This window comes from Camelina sativa, chromosome 10 (genome assembly GCF_000633955.1).
Source record: "Camelina sativa cultivar DH55 chromosome 10, Cs, whole genome shotgun sequence".
NCBI classification, from domain to species: domain Eukaryota; kingdom Viridiplantae; phylum Streptophyta; class Magnoliopsida; order Brassicales; family Brassicaceae; genus Camelina; species Camelina sativa.
In genome coordinates, this window is record NC_025694.1 from 22,938,855 (window position 1) to 22,961,984 (window position 23,130).

The following is a 23,130-nucleotide window of genomic DNA, read 5'->3' on the forward strand; positions in this document are numbered from 1 at the left end:
CAACGCTTTGTTTGGCAAAACAACTTGTTTCTCACAGCGATTTGTTCCAGAATATGCATTTAACATCATTGTTTGAATGAAGTAATATTATTACATAGTTGGACCGTAACGTTAGTAACATAGTTGTGGATCCGTTAGGAACAAAATCTAAAAATGAAACTTCTAATCTCTTTTGTATTTCGAATTTGTGTTTTACAAGTTGAGATCTTTTTTAGATTTCGGACTGAAGTATACATGCATGCATAGGTTAGTTTTTGTCTTGCTTTAATTTCGTGTCAGCGGAGAAAGCGAAAACATCTTTTATATCTCGTGAAACGAAATAAAAATAAAAAATAATAAAAGAAGAACATAAGTTGAAACTTGGAAATCATGCAAAGCCACACCTCTACTACTCGAACATCTCACCGTCTTAGGTGTCCTCTTCTCATCACTCCTTCATCTATAAATAAAGCTTTCTCTAAACTTTTCTAAATTAATTACAAATTAAAAATAAGAGAAAGAGAAACATTTTTCTCATTACTATCTTAAAATGGCGGATACACATCGCGTCGACCGTACGGATAGGCACTTCCAATTTCAGTCGCCGTATGAAGGTGGCCGAGGTCATCAGCAGTATGAAGGTGGTGGCGGTGGCGGTTACGGCAGTGGTTACAAGAGCATGATGCCTGAAAGTGGCCCATCTAGCACCCAAGTAACGCCCTTTTCTAGTTCTATTATTTTTTGTTGAGAAATGCATTTTTTTTAATCATCATGCTTACAAAGTTATGAAGCGAGTCTTGAGGAAACAACGGTCAACGGACACTTTCTTTTAAAAGTGGTAGATTTATGTAAAATGGTTTGTCAACGGTTAGATTCCTATGGTTATGTAGATATACCTTTTCTTGATCTCATGCTTATGGTGGTCCGGTCAATACGGTTACATGCATTTATACTTTTTCTAATTCTTGTTCAGATTATTGCTAACTGAATATAATTTTACAATGTCGGTCAAGATGGCCCAATCGATACACTTATATGCATACATATAGCATCTCTTAATTAATCTATATTTATATTAATGTTTTCTTTTCTTGAATTGTGTCCTTTGTTTTGAAGGTATTGTCCCTTTTGGTTGGAGTCCCTGTGGTGGGTTCGCTGCTTGCCTTAGCTGGTTTACTTCTAGCCGGTTCGGTGATTGGCTTAATGGTAGCTCTACCGTTATTCCTCCTCTTCAGCCCTGTTATAGTTCCAGCGGCTCTAACCATCGGGCTAGCCATGACAGGCTTTTTAGCCTCGGGAATGTTCGGTCTAACCGGGCTAAGCTCCATCTCATGGGTCATGAACTATCTTCGTGGGACAAGGAGGACTGTGCCTGAGCAATTGGAGTATGCAAAGAGGAGAATGGCTGACGCTGTTGGTTACGCTGGACAGAAGGGAAAAGAAATGGGCCAGCACGTGCAGAACAAGGCCCATGATGTTAAACAGTATGATATCTCGAAGTCCCACGATACTACTACTAAGGGTCATGAAACTCAGGGGAGGACGACGGTTGTATGATGAGTTCATTTCTGTATGAACGTAGGTAGTTATGTATTTTCACTATGATGTCCTCTTTCGCGTATTTTCAATATGATGTTCAGTGTTTTTTTGTTTGTTTTTTTTTTTTTTTGTGTCCATGTATGTGTTGTATCTTTGTAAGCATGAAAAGATCCCAAGTGTTGTGGTAATATTTAAATTTCTAATAATTTCTCCATCCTTGTATACAATATATGATACAATATATTATAGAAGGTTAATAAATCATGGATATTTGATATACATGTTTATTTTTTTGTTGTTGTAAATTATAGAGAACAATTGAATTATAGATAAAGAGATGAAACACTCAGATAAAAAGGAGAAAGAATTCTAAGGGCATCTACAGCGGGGAGTTATATTTTTGGGCTCTTAAAATTTTTAATTAATATAGATTGTATTTTTGGTTGAATAAGAATTTTGGGATTTCTAATTAAAATATTCTCCTTCAATGGTAGGTTATATGATTGAGTCTCTTAATTTAAATTTTTTGTTTATGAAAATAAATAAATTAAAGTACAATATGAAAATTACAAGACGAGTCTGTTGAGCTTTCTTGTAGAATTAGCATGTTGTTGTAGAATTAGCATGTTGTTGTAGAATTAGCATGTTGTTGCCTTGACAACCCCATTACCATTCTCTATATTCTCGGCTTCCACATGTGACAATGGAATCATCTGCTGCTGTGAGGAGCTTCTTCCCAGTAAACTTCTGCTTGAACTGTCCCAGCTAACACATCATATTTAGTTAAAGTTGTCCAAAAGAGGTCCTCTCAGGTCTCTTCCATCTCCTCCTGTAATGTAAACCTGAATGATGAATTGAAAAAGACTACATGAACAACGAGTTTTTATATACTTTGAAAAAGAGACACTTTAAAAGTATATGCAAGAGATTACAATCACAAAAACTTACATATATTCCCAGAATTCTCTTCACTCCATACATGTAAGATAGACTGCTCACTATCTCTCTGATCACTGTATTAAGGCCGGCGCAAAGACCCCCACAGGTAAATATGTAAGCATGAACATAATCAGATTCAAATCCCCAATCTAAAAAAACCATCTGAATCGGTACCAGCAAAAGAACAAGGTTAAAGAAAACAATACCCTGGTTATCTCCTCATTTTGAAGCTCTCCTTAGTAAAACCAATCGCAACTTGCCTGTTCCCGGCGGTTGTTGTATCGCCGCCGTTGGCGGAATTCGTCGGCAATGGTGAAGAGCTATGCAATTCCGATTTCGATTTGGAATCGTAGAGAAACCCTAATTAAATTTGGGGATTTGGAGCTTGAAGGTTTTGGAGTCGTATCTCCTCTGATTGGCCTCCGCCGATTCAATACGACGCTTCGCATCTCCTCCGACCCCAATCTCCTTCCTTTCATTCAATCTCATTCCATCTCCTTCCTTACTTTTTTCTTTTATCTGAATTATTTTTTTCTTTCTATCTGAGTTAAAAAACCTCTCGTTGGAGAAGGCCTAAGATGCGCTATGGAAGCCATGATTTTTTTTTTTTTTTTGGGGTCAAAGGCAAGTGTTGTGAATGGTACATAGTTGCGTTCTCATTAACTATTTTTTAATTACCAAATAATAAATGTAATTAATAAGTTCAACATTTCAAAGTTTAATGTTTCAAAGTTTAATGTCTCATATTTATTACTCCTCCCCGTTTTTTTTACTTGTCGTTATAGAGTTTTGCACACAAATTTAAAAAATAAATCAATGTTCTATTATACCAATTCTTTAATATTAAAATAGTTGGGATAAATAGTATTTTTATCAAATATATGCATTAGAGACCTAAAATGACAAGTATTGGAAAACAAAATTTTTACTCTATAATAACAACTAAAAAAAGTCAGAGAGAATATACTACTTCCTTACCTTCGAATTATAATTTATGTAAATGTAATTCTTGAAGTTTTATTGATTTGAGAGTAGAGTCAGTTTTTGCTGCAAAAACTGAAAAAAATAGAGGTAAAGTAGATGTTTTAATCAAAACTAGACCGGACCGAATTGAAATCCAATTAAACCGAAAACTGGCCAACTTGAACCAAAAAGGGAGAAATCAACCCTTCCTAATTCGTAATTTTATGGGCTACTAGTATATGTTAATTTTGCCTTTGAATTTAACCAACTCTGTTTTTAAAACGTCAATCACTGCTTCTACAGGAAACGAGTAATTTTTTTTTGTTTTTCTACTATGCATATCAAAACTAATGATGACAATTTCTTCTTGGGTGTTTTTGAGTAATGCTAAATAGTAAATAGTAAATCCTTCCCTCTAACTCTCTAAAAAAGTATATGAAATTACTATCACCGGCAAACCAATATATATTATGACTGTTTTAATATTTTAGATTCTTATATTTCGTAGGGATATACATCGTCTATTGGTTTGATGATATTCATATAAATTTCACTGATTATATTTGTTTAATTGGTTTCTAGTGTCTATATTTTAAAGCATCACTCAATAATTTCATATGTGAGGCGCATGTTTTGTACAGCAAGTTTATTTTATTTTAATTGTTAAAGATACTTTGTATCCTTTTTTCTATACAAATCAAGTAATTGTGTATCATATGTATTAAGAAGATAAAAATCATAATAAGAATAAAATATATACAACACTTAGATAAGACATCTACATACTCCTACAGATCATTTATGCTTTTCCATTTTTCATCTCATTGCAATAATAAAAAGAAAAGATTAGATCCAATGGCAAGAAGAATTAATAGAGAAGAAGAACAATTGTGGTAGTAAGAACAAAAATGAAAAGAGATAGGAATTACGTTTACGTCGATTCTCATGACTATACATGTTGTTCCACGGCAAAATGTAACTGTTGTTCGATGACAGTATCTAATTTGATGTGGCAAAAGAGTTAGGATTTGATGAAATAGTTTAAAGATGATTGATTTAGAATCAGATAGAGTTCTTAAAAGTCAAATCTATGGAATATACAATATTATAATCATTAGAGAAAAAAACCCGAAAAATAAGCCATCTAATTTTTTTTGGCTGTTTGATTCCTCTAGTTATTAAATTTCCCAAAAAAATACATGGTTTAATTTTCGTTGTCTTTAAAAATCTTTATTTTATTAATAACGGTAAATTCATACTTATGAAATAACGATGGTTAACTCTAATGACAGAAATGTTAACCAGGGTTAAACTACAACCTCACATGATTAATTAGAGGGAACTAAAGACATTGTTACCCTCTTTTTCTTCCCCCAAATCGATTTCGAGTTTTAGGACCCTAGAACCCTAAAAAAATCAGAAATTCAAATTTGGTTTGAGAGAATGGTGAGCCAAAGGAGTCAGTCAATTCTTGCAACGAACACACCACACAATCAACCAGAACTGCAACTACTCAGACGACGACTATCATCCCAATCAAAGGAATTTGGGATTTGAAGTTTGAGAAAAAAAATCGCTTTTAGGGTTCCAGAGTTCTAAAACTTGAAATCGATTTGGGGAAAAAAGAAGAGGGTAAAAATGTCTTTAGTTCCCTCTAATTAACCACGTGGGGTTGTAGTTTAACCCTGGTTAATATTTTCGTCATTAGAGTTAAAGTCGTTATGTCGTAAGTATGAATCTACCGTTATTAATAAAATAAAGGTTTTTAAAGACAACGGAAACTAAACCATGTATTTTTTGAGAAATTTAATAAATAGAGGAATTAAACGGCCAAAAAAAAAATTAGATGGTGTATTTTTCGGGTTTTTTTCCCAATATATACCTAGTTGGAACGGTTTATGCTAGGTGTGTGGTAGTTATTCTCTTCAAATAGTAGACCAGGTCTGCCAAGCCAACTTTAAATTCAATAACAAATACATTAAAAATGTCTACCAGCCACAATTTTTTAGAGCTTCTTTCTTTGAAACTTAGACTTTTAGAGCTTCTTTCTTTGAAGTTTAGACTTGTTGTTGTAGTAGAAGAGACCCAATATCACAGCCAACGCCAAAAAAGTCGACACAATGAATTCTAGTTTTGTTAATGTTTCTTAGTTAGTATGTCCTTTAGGCTTTGATGAAATGATTTGGAGGTGAATAGTTTGGAATTTAAAATTTTTTATTTAAAAAAATCTAAAAACCCAAATCTGTCCGATAATCAGATTAGAGTTTTTAACAGTTACCTATATTTCTAAAGCTTCTTAACCTTAAATTTGAAAAACTTAATACTTTAATTTTTTTTCTATATCCAAGTAATAATTAAAATCTTTATACAAATCTATATTTTATTTTATTAATTAATTATAAACAGTTTATACAAATCTATATGTATTCACTAATTATATTTGTTTGATTGGTTACTTTCTAGTGTCTACCCAATATAATTTAAAGCATCACTCAATAATTTCATCTGTGATGAGAGTAATCTTTTTGTTTTTTCTTCTACTACTCTACTAAACAAGTAGAGTATTAGGAAGAAAAAAAATCATTTTAAGAAAATATATACAACACTTAGATAAGACATCTACGGACTCCTATAGATCATTTGTGTTTTTTTCCACTTCTCATCTCATTGCAATCATATACATAATTAATAATTTGCTTTATGTTTAGAGTTTGATGTTTTTATCTTTATTTTATAATATCTTCCAAATAAAAAATTGTTAGTTTTTTAAATTCTTGTTTTTATCGACAATATATAAATTTTTGAAAATGCCCCAATTTTATTAGAAAAGGATAATTATTGTTTGATTATGAGAAATGATATTTAATAATGGTATATTAAAGAGAATTTTAGGTTCGACCCATAACCTCATATATCATGAATGTGTTAAAAATAATTAATGACTGATATACTCTTAGTGATTTGATTTGATTTTGTATATATTAAATAGATTATAATGACATTTAATTACTACTAGTCTTACTAACGTTATTTGTTAATTGTACTACCGAATTAATAATAGGGGATTCTCCCATTGGGTACTGTGTCTATAGTACATTCTAAAATTATTTTCATATCTTTAGATTCTTAATTATGTATGATATATAGAAAATTAAAAGTCAAGAATCATGACAATAAAAATAATTAAGTCGAGTAAGTTTAAGTTTAATACCTTATAAGTATACATTAATAACACAAGAATTTTAAATGTAATATCACTAATTAGTTTATATATTTCGATGCTGAGATATATAAAATGCTTAAAACCGTCTGAGCTCTAAGGGTAAAAGAGCTCTTCCAAGGGCTTGCTTTTCCTAGTAAATCCGGTGAAATAATTGAGTTTTACCAGATTTTGTATATGCTTCTTACAAGTTTCATTCTCCTCATAATTTTTACAGTTATTAAAATTGAAAAGAATAATCTCATACATATTTTATGGTTTCAAACTGTACAATTCCACTTTTCATACATATTTTAATTTATCGCTTTCAGGAATAAACTAAATATAGAACTTTTGTCATAACATCTATATTATTATTTTTGAATTACATTTTAGTTTATGCCCTTCAAGTTTTGCTTATTTAATATGTTTTATTTACAATATTAACCTCTAACAATTTTCTTAAAATTACATTTCATAGAAACTCAATTAATGTAACTATTTAAATCTACCTAATTTGATACATTTATTGCCATAAATAGCTGGACAACATCTATACATTTCGATTTTTCCACAAATAACTCTACACATTAAATTTTTAATCCTATAAAAATCTTCAAGCTTATTTTAATAGATCTTTAGAGAAAAAATATGTTAGTTTCCTTAAATTATCTCGGCTTTATTAATAGTTTCCATTTAATATTTTCTACATTTATTGAAGAAATATACATAATATTAGCTTAAAATCGAGAATAAAAATAAACAATATCTCCAATTTCCTAAACAAGGATAACAAAGAGAACGAGTAAATGCTAACAATAAAGCATACAATCAAAATCAAATCTTTGTGTTAAAAACTTAAAATAGTTATATCAAAAATAATTGTTCGACCAATGATTCTACAAATATTACAAATTACATTTGAATTAAGTAAACAGGTTTAGCTATTGATACCCACAATTCTTCTGAATCTTATGTTTTTTAATTTTTCTATATATAGATAAAATGAAAAAGTGCAATAGTTCTACTAGAGGTGTATGTAATGCAATTTTTCATATTCGCGCGCACCCACACACACACACACACTTGAAAGGAGTAATATATTACAATGGGAGGATTAAAAACTATGACACTACCAATAATCTTTGCAAGAACATGATCCTTCTGAGAAATGATGAAACCTCTTAGAATCTCTTATAATGATTCTCCTTTTTTCAATCAAAGATATTGCTTTTCCTGTTTCATGACAATCCCCACAAATTCTAAGATTCTTCCTTATGATAATTGGCTCATTTGGACTAATCACCAAAAGCCCAAACGCCATTGCAATCTTCTCACTATGTTGATTAATCATTTCCACTTTCACATCTTCATCAACATCATGTAATACAAACTCTGTTCTTGATTTAAATCCCAATTCACTTGTCATCTTCTTCCTAATCTTCTCTAGCTTCTTCTGTATCTTCTCTGATTCAGGATGAGACCAATCTCCCACAACAAACTTATGAATCTTATTACCATGTTCAATGTAGCTACACCCTGAAGCTCTTACGAGACCTTTCTGTTTCATCAGATTCCTTATTCTTGAAGCATCTTTCCATAGACCAGAAGCGGAATAGATGTTTGAGAGCATTACATAGTTTCTACCATCACAGGGCTCTAATTCAAACAGTCTCTCTGCAGCTTCTGTTCCAAGTTGGGTATCTTTGTAAACCCTACAAGCACCAAGCAAAGCTCCCCAAACACCAGAACTTGCCTCCATTGGCATCTCTTTGATCAATCCATAAGCATCTTCAAGAAGCCCTGATCGACCCATGAGATCAACCATGCATGAGTAGTGATCTAACCTCGGCTCAATTCTGTATCTTTTCGACATTGTTTCGAAATAATGCTTCCCTTCTTCTACAAGACCCGCGTGACTACAAGCATTTAACAAGTGAGTGAAGGTTACATGGTCAGGACTAATACCATAGTGAACCATGAGCTCAAAATGCTTAATCGCGTCTCTACCAAACCCATGGGTGGCATAAGCAGCAAGCATTGCTGTCCACGCCATACTATCTGGAGAAGTAATCTCATGAAAAACCGTAGACGAATCCTCCAGCCTCCCAAGTTTTGCATACAAGTCTAACAACGCTGTAGTTATACACTTGTTTGCATTGAACCCACAAAACATGATAATCCCGTGAATTCCTTGCGCCAATCTCACTACCCCTACGTCTTCACAGACACGGAGAACAGCCAGAAAAGTGGCTTGATCAGGCTTATGACCAACCCTTCTGCTCATGTTGAAGTAAACCAAACCTTCTAAGGCTAAACCATCTTGCAAGTGAATCACAATCATAGTATTCCACGAAACCAAATTCTTTACACTCAAATCCTCAAACAATCTACAGGACGAACTCAAATCTCCAGTCTTTCCATACCAATTGATAAGAGCATTCACAACTTTCACTTCCTCAAGTACACCAGATTTCATTACCAACCCATGAATGCAACGTCCTTCTTCTTTACTTCCCCCATGAACACAAGCCGAGATCATTGACAAAAACGTAACTTCATTGGGTCTAAAACCCACCTCCGATATCATCATCATCCTAGACAACACCTCAAAACATTTCCTTAAATATCCTTTCACTGAATACCCAGACAACAACGAGTTCCAAGAGACTAAATCTCTCTCAGGCATTTCATCGAACAGCTTCTCTGCACAAACATCACGACCCAATCTCAAGTAACATCCAACAAGCTGGTCCCCAATAAAACCATGGCGAAAACTCACATTCTTCTTCACTACTTTACAATGAAGCAAACGACACTGTTCAATCGAGACACAAGAGTTTATAGAAGCTATAAGTGATGAAACATACGCATCTACTAAACTCCAAGAATCTCGTTCTTGAACAAAACTAGGTCGGCTCAAAAAGCTCCGATGATATAAAAATCTGATCTTCGAACATGAATACACATTTGCTTTGATCATCATCTCTCATCAAATCAAACATTGACACTTCCAACTTGAAGCCTTCTCCGTACAACAGCAGTTACTGTATTTAGTATTCTTTTGATTGTTACTTAATATATATATATATAGTTAACCAAGCTAGGGTAGGTTTACCAAAAGCCATTACAAGAACAGTGACCATCTTTGAAATGGTGGAACCTGTTTCTGTCTCTCACAATGATCTCTCTGTCAAAAATCTTGGAGATCATCATAGAAACCTGATGACAATCCCCACAAACCCGAAGGTTCTTCACTATCCTAATCGGAACGTCTTCTTTCAAACTCATTATACCAAACGCAATCGCGGCCTTTTCGCTATGCAAACACAACGCATCTTCTTTCTCTTCTTCATCTATGTCGAACATGACAGGTGTCGTGTCGGCCTTATACCCAGCAAGTCTCAGCCTTCTTGAGATGTCCTTCCAAACCGCCTCAATTTCGGAATATCTCGGGTGAGATTTGTCTCCGACAAAGAATTCATGGACCTCTCCATTGACCTCCATTACACTGCACCCTGGTTGTTTTCTGACTCCTTTAGATTTCATCGACAGTCTAACGTGACTAACATTGTCCCAATCGTCTGAATCTGCATATATGTTTGATAAGAGGACGTAAGCTCCGTGATTTGCAGTCTCTAGCTCAAGCATTTTTTTAGATGCAAGAACGCCAAGTTCAAGGTTCTTGTACATTCTAGATGCGTGGAGCACAGAACTCCAAACAGCAGCATGAGGCTTCATGGGCATTTGCTCGATGATACCCACTGCATCTTCTAGGCGGCCTGCACGAGCATACAAATCAACTAAGCAACCATAGTGATCAAGCTGAGGCTCTATCCCGAACTCATTCCTCATCGAATCAAAATGCCTTTGCCCTTCATCTACAAAACCAACCACACTGCAACCTCTAAGAACAGAGACGAATGTGACGGCGTTTGGAGTAACACCATCTTCTTTCATAAGAGAGAAAAGCTCGAGACATTTCTCCGCGTGCCCATTCATTGCTAACCCATTCAAGGCGCTACTCCATGTATACACATTCTTCTCTTCCAGACCCCAGAGAACTTCCATAGCCTTGTCCATGTCACCGCATTTTGCATACAAGTCGACCAACGTAGTACCAAGCCTCACAGTGATTTTGATTTTGTTTCTCTCTATGTAAGCATGAGCCCATCTCCCTTGGTCTAAAGCTCCCAATTGAGTGCAAGCCGATAAAACCGAAATCATAGAAACCCCATTGACTTTCACACCTTCCATCTGCATCAAATGGAATAGGTTAAGAGCTTCCCTTGATTCACCAATCTGAGCATAGCTAGAGATCATCGCATTCCAGGCAATCGGGTCTCTATCTGGCATCCCCTCAAACAACTTCCGCGCAAAAACGACATCCCCACATCTCGCACAGGCTGTGACCATAGCTGTCCGACACACAAAATCCGGGCAAGAAACCGAATTAAAAACCTTATGACAAGAATCCAGACAGCCAAGCTCACCATACAAAGAAATCAACCCGGTCTGAACATGCGGATCATTGTCAAAACCACGCCTGATAGTCATACCATGAACTTGAAGCCCTGTCTCACGCATCCCTAAGCCCGTGCACGCCTGAACCAAGAAGTTGACAGTGTAATTATCCGGTTTACTGTCGTTTCCAGAATGAAGTATCGTCTTATAGTAATCAAAGCTTTTCTCTGGAACAGGGCTTTTGCAATGTGCTCTAATCATTGAATTGAGTGCAAACAATGTAGGGTTATCAGACCTGTCAAGAATCTGATTCGCGTAATCTAAGTACTTTTGGTCACTCAAAGCCACCGCCTTTACAAACTGACCAACGAGATGGTCATCGTTGAGTGTCCCATCAACTAAGAGCTTGGCATGGATTTGCCGGACTTCCTTAAACGTAGTGCCGGAATCCAAAAGAGCAATAACCGGATGTTTCAGAATTCTTCTCATGACTATAACATCATTATCCTATACACCTGCAGCCATTTTAACGAAAGAAAGATCACAAACTGTATAACTAGCTAAGCTGATTGATCTAAAACTTCATCTGATTCAATGAAATCCTAAAAGAGCTCAGTTGGACATTTTAGCAAGCACCTGGTGTGCAACCTTAAATTAGTAAAATTACAAACCCAGCCATCAGAAATTGATAAAGGGGCTGTTCGTTTTGCCATCGCAGGTGGCAGCGACAGCGTCAAACATTACCGCAGGTTGTTGTTCGTTTCGTCGACGCTATCTCTACGGCTGACGTTGCCGCATCCGCAAGTATTTTGTTCGTTTTATTAACGTTGCCGCTGCCGCTGCCGCTGCCGCAACCGCTGGTTTTGTGTTCGTTTTGCTGACGCTGCGGCAATTTTACACTCAATTCTTATTTTATATTTATAAATTTGTATCATTATATTTTAAATCAAAAAATTGTAATTTAAATCTTTTACAACCAGAAAATATTTTTAATTTTAGCTGGTAATAATTTTAGCTGGTAATATAGTTATAACAACATATTTTTGTGATAAATCATGAGCTAAATTAAAACAAAAATAATAAACCAAAACATTGGACGAAAAGTAATACACAAAGTTATAAAAAAAAAAGTAGTCGAAGTCTTTATAACTAAAATAATAAACGAAGTCATAAACAAAAAGAATAGCCGAAGTCGTAAAAATTTCTAATAAGGTAAACGGCCTTGACCATATTCATTCGTGATGTTTTGACGCAGAGCTTCCATTGCTCTATCACCGGTCGGCTCATATGCAATATCTTCTTTGGACGAAAAGTAATACACAAAGTTATAAAAAAAAAGTAGTCGAAGTCTTTATAACTAAAATAATAAACAAAGTCATAAACAAAAAGAATAGCCGAAGTCGTAAAAATTTCTAATAAGGTAAACGGCCTTGACCATATTCATTCGTGATGTTTTGACGCAGAGCTTCCATTGCTCTATCACCGGTCGGCTCATATGCAATATCTTCTTCTTCTTCTCCTTCTTCCTCTTCTCTTTCTTCTCCTTCTCCTTCTTCTTCTCCTTCATCACCATGATATCCTTCTGTACTTTGCCAATGTACAAAATCATGATCTTCCCTATGTGAATCCCGTATGAAGTTGTGTAGTGCCATCGTTGCCGTTACGAGTTTAATCCACTTAATGAGACCATATTTTGGATGCTTACGATCCAAAATCCTCCATTTTGCTTTCCACACTCCAAATGTCCTTTCAATCACAGATCGCAGACCTGAATGCTTTCTGTTGAACAACTCTTTTGCACTTACTGGTGGTCCTCCTCTAACAAATTGACCAAGATGATATCGCAAACCACGATGTGGACCAAGATACCCTATCCTTGTGGGATACCCAGAGTCAACAAGATAGTACTTCCCACTAGGCGGATGTGGGAAAAAAGGTTTATACCTCGCACAATGAGTCAAAACCTTTGTATCATGTGCTCTACCAGGTATACCAACATATGCGTATATGAACTTCATATCAAAGTTACATATAGCAAGAACATTTATTGTAGGTTCTTGCTTTCTACCTTTATATGTTTCTGCAGATCGACTTGGAGGACGAACCGGGATATGAGTTCCATCAAGTGCTCCAACACAATCTTTAAAGAATGGCCAATATCGATCATCATTCCTCAAAACAGGGTTTACTCTGGTAAATTCACCTTCTTGTGGCTTTAGTGTATCTGCTGCAAACTTAATGAGAGCACTCAAAACATCATCAACCTTCCTTTTCACTGTATCCAATGACCGCTGATATCTTGCAGCTATATCTCGGATAGTTTTATCCTGACCAACGACCTCAAGAAACATGGCAACAGATTCCTCAATGTAGACATTTTCAGACTCTAGTAATCCATATCGTGTAGCTAGCATCTTACATAAAGCCTCAAAAGTTCTTTGGTTCATTCGAAGAATGTCATAACATTGTGTATCTGATCCATGCATAAGTTGTTGGACATGACGCCATCCTGCTCCTCGATCTGTTCTATGACTTAACCTCTCTGCAGTAAGTGAATCAATCAAACCAAGTTCATCATCATCATCACCATCATCATCACCCAACATCCATCTTCTAATCATCTACAAAACCATAGAATAGTTGCCATAAATAAACTAATTGCCAAACACAACCGAAACTCGTTAATCGTTCATAACACAACAATGTTCATAACACAACCAAAACCAAAACTCGTTCATAACACAACCAAAACCAAAACTCGTTCATAACACAACAAAACCAAAACTATAACACATGCAATGTCATGATCTGATTCATAAACACTACAAATCATCAAGTTTCCTTCTAGTCATAAGCTCCAAAAAACTAATCTTATCTTCAGCACTAGTAAAAGCTATAAAACCCCGCCTGGTTGCTTCATCTGCTATAAGATGTTGAACTGCTGCTTTGTAAAATGAAGACCACTTCATAATTCCAGGCAATCCATTAAGTGTCTCTAATACACTCTCAACACTTGATGCATACTCACGCTCCAACATCTGTTCCGCTATTTTATTCTTCTTCTCAAGAGCTTCGGTCCGTTTTATAACAGCTTCAACAGCCATATCTTTCTCCCTACGCCTTTTTTTTGCTCTTGAACTTCCAACTTGGGTTTGTGTTTGAGTCTGTTTCTCTACCGGTGTTGGCATATCTTTGTCAACAGAATCAACTTCATCATCATCATCTCCATCCACTGTAGAATTTAAACTAGCTTCTCCAGTTTGAGCGCTCCATCCTTCAGCTCCAGTAACTACTACCAAACAGAATTCTTCTTCAAACACATCCATATTAGCAATCATTTTGCTTCTAAATTTTCTTGCTGCAGGCAATTCCTATAACGCATAAACAAAGGAGTGTTAGATACTAGCTAGTAATATGTAAATCTCGTAAGACCACCTTAAAACGATTCATGGAAAACAGTTAGAAACGAAACAGTACTGTAGCCTAGAGTGCTCGAACTTGGCCAACACAAACAACACAAGACAGCTAATTAAATCTCTAACACGACAATAACTCATGAAGCCAGACTCACTGAATAAGTTATGTATAGTGGAAAGCTAAAGAAAGAGAATAATATTACAAGGAACAAAAAAAAAAAGAGCAAGCATATATAGCATAAAAAAGTACTTCTATCCGTTGCTTCCACTAATCATCTGACATCTCCAACCTTTCCATATCATCATACCGAGCCTCAAGACTATTATGAGTTAACGTTCTAAAGGTGGCGTACTTTTTCTTACACGAATCATACTTATTCTTAAAATGAAGGATCCATTTGTTAAATCCCCTCTTAAATTTCTCTTCAAACTTCTTCATGATGGTATCTTTTCCAGTTTGATTCATTCCTACACTTGTTCTATTTCCTTTTTTTCTCTCATCCGCATAAAGTTGAAAGAATAATCGAGTTTCATCATCCGTCCAACTCTAAAATGATGCATAAGAAAATATGAAACCACAACCACTAAGATCAAAACCAAACACTAAGATAAAAGCCAAAACACTTACATCTTTAGACATCTCTTTTTCAAAACACTTGAGTTTTAACCTGAGAAATCATCAAAAGCCAAACAAACAAGTGTTAAACATAAGTAGTTGCATCTTTGATCAGATCTTATGATATAAGCCGATGAGAAATCTGAAAGAGTAAAACCTTTTTGTCTACTTCTCTGATGAGTTGGGTCCTCTCTTCTTGGCAAAACCAACAACTGTTAAACAAGTGTTAATCATAAGTAGTTGCATCTAACTAAAGTATCATCACATGACTTTAAATCTAACCAAAAAATAACAACATACAACTACTTAGTCAGAAGCTGCAAAATTAGATAAAGGAAACTTACAACACAGTGTTTGTAACCACTCACTAACTACTCACTAACTAACGTGTTATAAGTAACCAAATCAGGCTCAAACCCTTCTTCTTCCATCTTCTCCAAAAAGTCATCAACTTCACGAAAATTCGAGTCGTTGCAGAACACATTCGTAAGGATATTGAACGTATACGTGTTGGGATGGATTCCAACTCTACACATCACATTATAAACTTGCCAACAACCATCCATCGATTCCAGTTTCAGCAACCCATTCAAGAGATGATTACAAGTGACAACACTAACACTAAAACCGGAACTAATCACTTTCCTAAAAACCTTAAACCCTTGTTCAACCAAACCCAATTTCAGATAACCCTTGACAAGCATATCGAAAACAACAGGATCCCAATTGCATTCATCAGTAGCAGAAACCAAAACACTGAACACATCATCTTCCTTAGATGTCAAATCAATCAATTCACAGAGAAACTGCATAGCTAAAGGAAACTTCTTAGAGGAAGCAAGAATGTGAAGCAACAAACAGTAGTTACCAACATTAGGTATCTTCCCCAAATCGAGTTTAACCCATTTAAAGAACGCAAGAGCCCGAGAAGCATCTGATTGAAACCTAAGCAAAACCCTGGAGATTTCAGGATAACCCAAATGAGGAATCAGCGAATTAACCTCGTCACGAAGGCTGGGTAGTAAGACGGGATGGTCACGGTGGTTGAGAGCTGAACAGATAACATCTACGATTTTATTAGGGTTTTGAGTCTGGGGAAGTAGATTATAAAAAGGGTTGTATATGGGTTTAGGTATGTTACTACATCGCGGAATTATCGAAGAAGAAGAGGAGAAAAATCGAAGCTTTGGAACTAGCTTCTTCATAGAACGAGCGAGAACAGAGGGACTCAGAGAGAGTACAGAGGAGAGACAGTTTTGAAGAAAAACAAAACTAAAGTTATCTTTTGTCCCACATCGGGTAGAAAAGGAGTTTTGGTCAGGTATATATAATGAGAGATGTGGTTGTTAGAATGTGTTCGTAGAAAGGAGAGATGGTTGGCATCTCCTCTGACAGAGACGGGATTTGACCTTCGGGTCTTTGAACACATCCGGTTAAGGCTCCCCACCCTCGCGGTGGATCTAACCCAATTTTTTTCTTGTTTCTTTTTGTAATATAAATGACTCATTTTGTTTTTAAAATAATAATAATACACTGGATACTATTTTAAATTTTGGTGACAATTGCATTTAAATTTGAGCTTTTGTTGTATAATATTTTGAAGAAATTGAAATTGATTTTTTTTTTTTTTGTAAATCAAGCTAAGTAAAAATTCAAATAATTTTTTTTTTAGAAATTTTAAATAAATGTTTTTAAAACCGATAGAGTCAGTTAACCGGACTATCTTCCAAGTTAGTGCCAAATTTTAGCACTAAACCCAAACCAGAGAAACGTTCAGATCGCTGTTTAACCGATCGGATCGGGCGTGAAAACAAAAAAACAATAAAAATGCTAACAACTTTGTAATTTAAATTCACAGCCAAACAAGATATTAACTGCCTAAATCTACAATTCTACCACTAATGACGTTGAAAATGAAGCAAAACTTTATTAAAAAAAAATTAAAACCAAACATTATATTTCATAAATAAATATGAGAATATTAGTGGCAATACAAAATCAACCACTAAAAAAAATAATCCTCACTTAATTAAAAAGCCAACATAAAATTGTTCATACTCTCAGAAACCATGAAAAAAAAAAGGCTCGGAGTTGTTTTCAAAACTCAACGAACGGTACTACGGAGTTTAGAAGGAAAACAAATAAGGACCTTCAAAATTCTCTAAAACAGATACTCAATAGAAGACAAACCCTCTGGACCAGCCCAAGGCACTTGCACCATCACCATTGAGTCTTCATACGCAAACTCAACAACTCTACCATCAATCAAGCAGCTCACAGGTTTTCTCGATGCATAAACCCTAAACTCTCCAGCACCAAAAACACCGATCTCAACAGATTCATCGTGGTACACCAGAGAACTGATCGCACCGCTTGTGTTTAGCATGTTAACCAGTCCAATCGGAGCAAACCGGACTGATTTACCCTCAATGGTTACAACAGGAGAGACAGTAATCAGCTCAAACTTGAAAGGCTCTAAAGTGAGCTCCAGCTCGTCGTTTAGTCCAGACAACACAAGCTTCTTGGATTGAGACAAGAACAAAGCAAACTCTTCAACGTTTGCAATGGAGATTGGGTTATTGCCACTGTTCCATTCAACGTCATTAGGTCTTGTAGTGGCGGTTAGCGTGTTAACACATTCAGAGAAACACTGGTTACGTCTGGTTTCTCTGCACCATCCTCCTCCTTGACAGTTGAATGCTCCAATAACTCCAGTGAACTGTTGTGGACGAAAAAAGACAGATCAAGAAACAAGATTGTAATGAACAACAGGAGCTTCTGAATCAAGAACAGTCAAATCAGATGGACTCAGTAGCACCATTTCAAATCAATATGGAGGTTCTAATGGATCCTACTTGCTTAAACCTTAATCATGCTACTTATGTTTTCAAAAGGGCCCAATAACGGTCAATTAAGCTCATGAAAAGAAAGAATTGTTTACCTTGTTCAAGTTCCAAATCTTGAGCATTGTTTTGCCATCATGAAGAGGGTCTTCAAAGAGACGGTCACGAGTTGGGAGAGCATAGTACTCACACCTCAAAATCGAACCGTTGGGCAAAACGAGGCGTTTCAAGAGATCGAAATCGTGCTTGCCCACACAGTCACTGACGTAAATAGGGCCGCCCGAAATGGCACGAGAAGCAGCATGGAACTCAGCACAAGGGTGTGTGGACTGAAACATGTCCCAATCAGGCTGGATGAAGTTTCCCATCCAGAGACTGTTGTATGCACAATGGACCATGTGACATCCTTGTAGCCAAAACGTACCGTTTGGATCGCCAGATGGATCAGTGCACCAAAAGTCATCACCTAATTCCCATAATAATATCTCTTCAAACAAATCAATATGAAAATAGTCAAGTTTTTATAAATTAAAAAATAAAAGTAGATAAAAAAGAGTTACCGACACGACCAAGAGCGATGGCTTCAGTCCCAAGGAACATGAAGTCATTACAATGCACCATGCTTGCAATAACGCCGTTACCGTTAAAGTGCTTATTCACTGACGACGTCAACCCCTTGAAGTAAGCTTTCGCCATGTCAACTCTCCCGCCATATTTCTCACACAACATCTCCAAAATCTGTAATTAAAAAAGCAAAGCCACGTGTTAAAATATCAACAAAGAAACGGAAAACAACAAAACAATCCGTTAACTCAGACGGAAAAACTTACGTGGATGACATCAACTTTAACGCCGTCAATACCGGAGTTTTGAAGATGAGAGTGAAGACCTTCGTAGAACTCTTTCGCTAAGTCCGGCGACACAAGTCCGATTCCGGTCTCGATGATCTTGTCGACGGCGAGATCTTCCATCGTGAGTTTAAGTCCCGGCGAAAGCTCTGGCCGGATGATAGTTGACGGAGGTAGGGTCGGAGCATCGGGACGGAGACCTCCCCAGTACCCACAAAGCGCGTGCCAGACGTAGATGTAATCGACGGTGGAGAATTCATCTTTCAGATCTCTGACGAAAGCTTTCATCCCCACGTCGTTTTGATCTTTCGGAGACACGTAGTCTTTGAATTTGTGGTTCTCTTCAAACTTCAGAAGCCTGTCAAACCAAATTAAACCGGTGTGAGGATTATAACAAACAAACCGAAATCTCGGTTATAACTAATTATTAGCTAGTATTCAATCCAATTCGGTTTAAAAGAAGGTTAATATAAACCGGTATATGAGTATTTCAACACTAATCTAATCTAACATTAGAGACCAGTTTAATTGAACCAACAAAAAATCATAGTGATTATATAGGATTAATCATAAGACCGAGTAAACCAAACTTATACCGTTTAAAATAACAAACAATTGAAAAACTTGAGAGGGTAAACCGGATTAAACCAACCTGCAGGGCATTTGTTCACCGGCGACGGTAATATTCATCCCTTCGACATCAATACCATCGGCATCATGTCCAATCGATTGCCAACCGTCGTCGATAAGCACCAAACCCGGCGGACAACCACCGTCGACTAGACACTTCACACCTTTATGAACTCCTTCAGGGTTCACGGTCAAGTAAAAAGCGTCCCAAGTGCACCACCCGAACTTGTCGACGATCCCCGGCGGCGATTTCTCATCAAGAAGCTTGAAGGTGTTCATATGAACCCTAATCACTTTCATCGCGTCTTTCACGAGCTTGAACGGGTCGTCCCCGGCGTGGACGTACACGATCTGACGAAACTCCGACCCGGTTACTTGGGTCGACCCGGATTCCACACATACCGCCACGTCATCGTTTTCACCGGATTGGAAAGACGAACGGAAGGGGCCTTCAAGAAGTGGTAACAAGAGAACGTAAGGACGACCCGACCCGGATCCGGATCCAGAATCCGGACCGGAGTTTTCAAGAATGATGATTTGGGTCTCGTTCTCGATGTCGCGCCCGTTTGACCCGACCCAATGAGTCGTCCACCAAACCTTGAAACGGAATATGCTCATGAAACGAATGTTCTTGAGTTTTCCGATGGATGCCACGTGGTGGCTCTTGGGCTCACCGTCGAGGTTAAACCCGACGAATGAACCGGCGGAGACGTCAAGAGGGACGCCGTCTTTGTCGGTTAAGTAGGGTGAAGGGGTGAGGGTGACGTTGGTGGGGACATCGGTTAAGACGACGTGACCATTGGCTAAGAGATTGGAATCTTCTAACCGGAAAAGAGGCTTCCCGGTAAAGTCAACGCTGTTGATACCGGAATCGGACTTGGTCAAACTCGGTGGAGCCATGTTTCCGGTGAAGTTGTAAGGCTTTTTAGACAAAAGGTTGAAGTTGTGTATTTAGGTTAGGATGGATGATGAGGTGAAGGAAGTAGAGAATTTATAGAGATTATGAATCTTTAATACTTTCCCAAATTTGATTATACGATAAGATTATGGTTTGAGAGAAAGATTAGAAATGTTCATTACTTTATATCATAGATATATTGTATGTCGACAACATGTATGGAATGTAGTGAGAAAATGAAACGTTCGTCTTCCATTTTCTTGTATTTTATTAGTTTATTGACCTTTACATAATTTGATATCATTATTTTGTTTCTTTCTAAATCTTTTACGTGGGGCTGGATTGATTTGCGACCATTAGATTTGGTCGTTGGTGATTAATAAGAATAGAAATAAAATATTATATAGATGGTTCTAGTCACATGGGCTCTTAACAAAAAATTTAAACTTTATATAGTGCATATAATTGCGACTTTAATCGACCTACCGACAAATGTAAACTTTCGTGGATCAACCAATGAAAATAGCCTAATATTTAGTTTTTAAATATTCACTCAATTTGTTTCGTTCGTTACAATTTTGATATGGAAACAAACTAGAGGAAGAAAATGTTACAATTCCTAAATTGTCAAAATATTTAATCGATTCGGATGATTAATGTTTTTAAACGCTTATAGGAATTAGTTAGATTGAGTGATATCGTTACATTCCTATTGTATACCAGAAAACCCAAATTATTTATGAGCTTTCCGGATTTAATTCGGGTCTTTCTTTTTTTCTTCATCTTTTAAACCACAATGGACCGGTCTATAATTTAACTCAAATAATTTTATCATAGAAGACAGGATCCGATTTTTTGATGCCAAAATAACATGGTCGTTTCTCGTATTATATTTGTTTAGGGCTTTTTTTCAATTGCATTATGTACAAATCTCCTACGCAAGTAAATAAATGTGTGATAGTAAAAACAAAAACACTAATTGACGCTTAAGTCAGTTACCAAACCACAAAACTTGGTTTACCATCGATTGTGAGTCTGACGACAAATAGGTAAGAGACTAGATGAGGAAGAATAATTCAAGGATTAAAACTAATTAGTTTCTGGTTTTTGACATTTCATTTTAGAAAAACACTACTTTCTATATATATGTGATATATTAGTTAATTACTTAATTTATATATTTGAATATGCATGTCCTGATCTTATTCTAGAATATATTAGAGACCCAACAATTGTAAAGAATATTTAGGTGGAACTTGTAAGAATTTGTTGAAATAAGATGTGACAAAAAGGTTCGTGAGGTGACTTGTAAAGGAAATGATTTTGTCACTCGAGAGCTTAAGCAAGAACATTCAAAAGTCCTTGTCCTAATTAATGGGATTATGCCACGTACTATTATCTAATTCCTTAGTTCCTGTCTCTTTTACAAACCGACCAAGAAGATTAGGTCGTAATTTGCGTATGGATAACCGTTTTGTTTATTAGAGAGTTGCACGTGGAGTTGCTAAATAAAAGCCAACGCTTCATTTGGAACTTGTGACGAAAGTAATCCAACGGTCGTGTGACGCAGTTAAATTTCTGTTTCTTGCACCGACTAAACAGATAGTAGTATACTGTATTAGTCTACACTTTTATATTAGTATATCGTATAAGAAACGAGTAAGAATAATAAAAAGAATAACTGGAAAAATTTAATTTTTAATGTAAAAAGAAAACTATATATTCTTTAAAATTTGTGGTTAAAAATTTATGTTTTAGGGATTAAAAATTCCACATACGAATACGATTCGTGTATATTTGCTAGGATTTAGGATTCAGTTTTTCAATTTCATAGTTTAAAATATAATTCTTTACCACTCGAAAGTAAAGTTACAGTGTTTCCTAGAAAATACATGTGTTTCATAGCAACGTGATTGTATTCCTTGAAAATAGCATTTAAATATATATTTAAAATTATTTTATACTACTAACTATAGTGTATAGTGACATGGTCTCATACATTGCTAAGTCCTTAACACCCCTGCTAAATGCTAACTATGCAAAAACTTGTATACCAAAACTCAACAAAAATAAATGCGTGGCTTCATATAACTTGAAAATTCATTTGACTAATAAGTTTAATAGCATTAGACACATGTTAATAAATTAGATATTTTTATTTTACACTTCTGCACATTTCCTATATATTAATAGAGAAGCACTCTTGAAAAAATGCTGATATGGCGTCGCCAGAAAACTCGAAACACATTTTAGCAAATAAATCCTATTAATTAATTCTAATTACATCTATGCCATTACAGACTTAAATAAATATTCATTAAATAAATCAAACTACAGTATTTGTAGTCATTTAATTTGAAACTATATTATACTTCTTTAAAAAACAAAAAAAATATATTTTTTTAAAATTTTAATAATTATTCATGTTTTACTAAAATAAATTTCATACAAATTTTTTCACCGCGTTAAAATTATTATTTATTTTCAAATATTTCACGGGTGAAACATATTTTTATATAAAATAAACGTAAATTTGAATAAAACAAAAAAAAAAGAATTATTTACACATTTTATTTTACACAAAAAATCTCAAATCTCAAATAATAATTTTATTTGAATTGATTTATCTGCACTATGTGCGGGTTGTTACCTAGTGTAAGATTAATTCAGTTGCGTTTCAGGACAACAATGTTTATAAAACTGTTTTGACCGGTTTGATTTTGTTTAAATTCTTTTAGCTTCAACACCTACATTATCACTTAAATTTGCATCTTACTTTATTTTTTAAAACGAAAA

General features: G+C 35.6%; 4 protein-coding genes, 1 long non-coding RNA gene and 1 pseudogene across 5 annotated transcripts; 1 reads left to right on the plus strand and 5 right to left on the minus strand.

Annotated features, from left to right (window-relative positions):
* LOC104719641 (oleosin 21.2 kDa) lies at positions 477–1,724 on the plus strand. The gene is made up of 2 exons (XM_010437597.2): positions 477–691; positions 1,096–1,724. Exons 1-2 carry the CDS (start codon positions 530–532, stop codon positions 1,534–1,536), a joined length of 603 nt encoding a protein of 200 aa, XP_010435899.1. The 5' UTR covers positions 477–529; the 3' UTR covers positions 1,537–1,724.
* On the minus strand, positions 1,988–3,086 carry LOC104719642. Its single transcript, XR_756647.2, has 3 exons — positions 2,664–3,086; positions 2,467–2,531; positions 1,988–2,360 (listed from the first exon to the last, which is right to left on the minus strand). It is a non-coding gene; the product is annotated as an uncharacterized LOC104719642 (long non-coding RNA).
* Positions 7,603–9,643, minus strand: LOC104719643 (pentatricopeptide repeat-containing protein At5g40410, mitochondrial). Its single transcript, XM_010437598.2, has one exon. The coding sequence runs from the start codon at positions 9,603–9,605 to the stop codon at positions 7,752–7,754; it is 1,854 nt and encodes a 617-aa protein (XP_010435900.1). The 5' UTR covers positions 9,606–9,643; the 3' UTR covers positions 7,603–7,751.
* Positions 9,680–11,706, minus strand: LOC104720630 (putative pentatricopeptide repeat-containing protein At5g40405). The gene has a single exon (XM_010438512.2). The coding sequence runs from the start codon at positions 11,570–11,572 to the stop codon at positions 9,734–9,736; it is 1,839 nt and encodes a 612-aa protein (XP_010436814.1). The 5' UTR covers positions 11,573–11,706; the 3' UTR covers positions 9,680–9,733.
* Positions 14,993–16,582, minus strand: LOC104720632 (annotated as a pseudogene).
* Positions 17,051–20,488, minus strand: LOC104719645 (probable galactinol--sucrose galactosyltransferase 5). The gene is made up of 5 exons (XM_010437603.2): positions 19,459–20,488; positions 18,789–19,164; positions 18,519–18,696; positions 18,057–18,424; positions 17,051–17,834 (listed from the first exon to the last, which is right to left on the minus strand). Exons 1-5 carry the CDS (start codon positions 20,334–20,336, stop codon positions 17,277–17,279), a joined length of 2,358 nt encoding a protein of 785 aa, XP_010435905.1. The 5' UTR covers positions 20,337–20,488; the 3' UTR covers positions 17,051–17,276.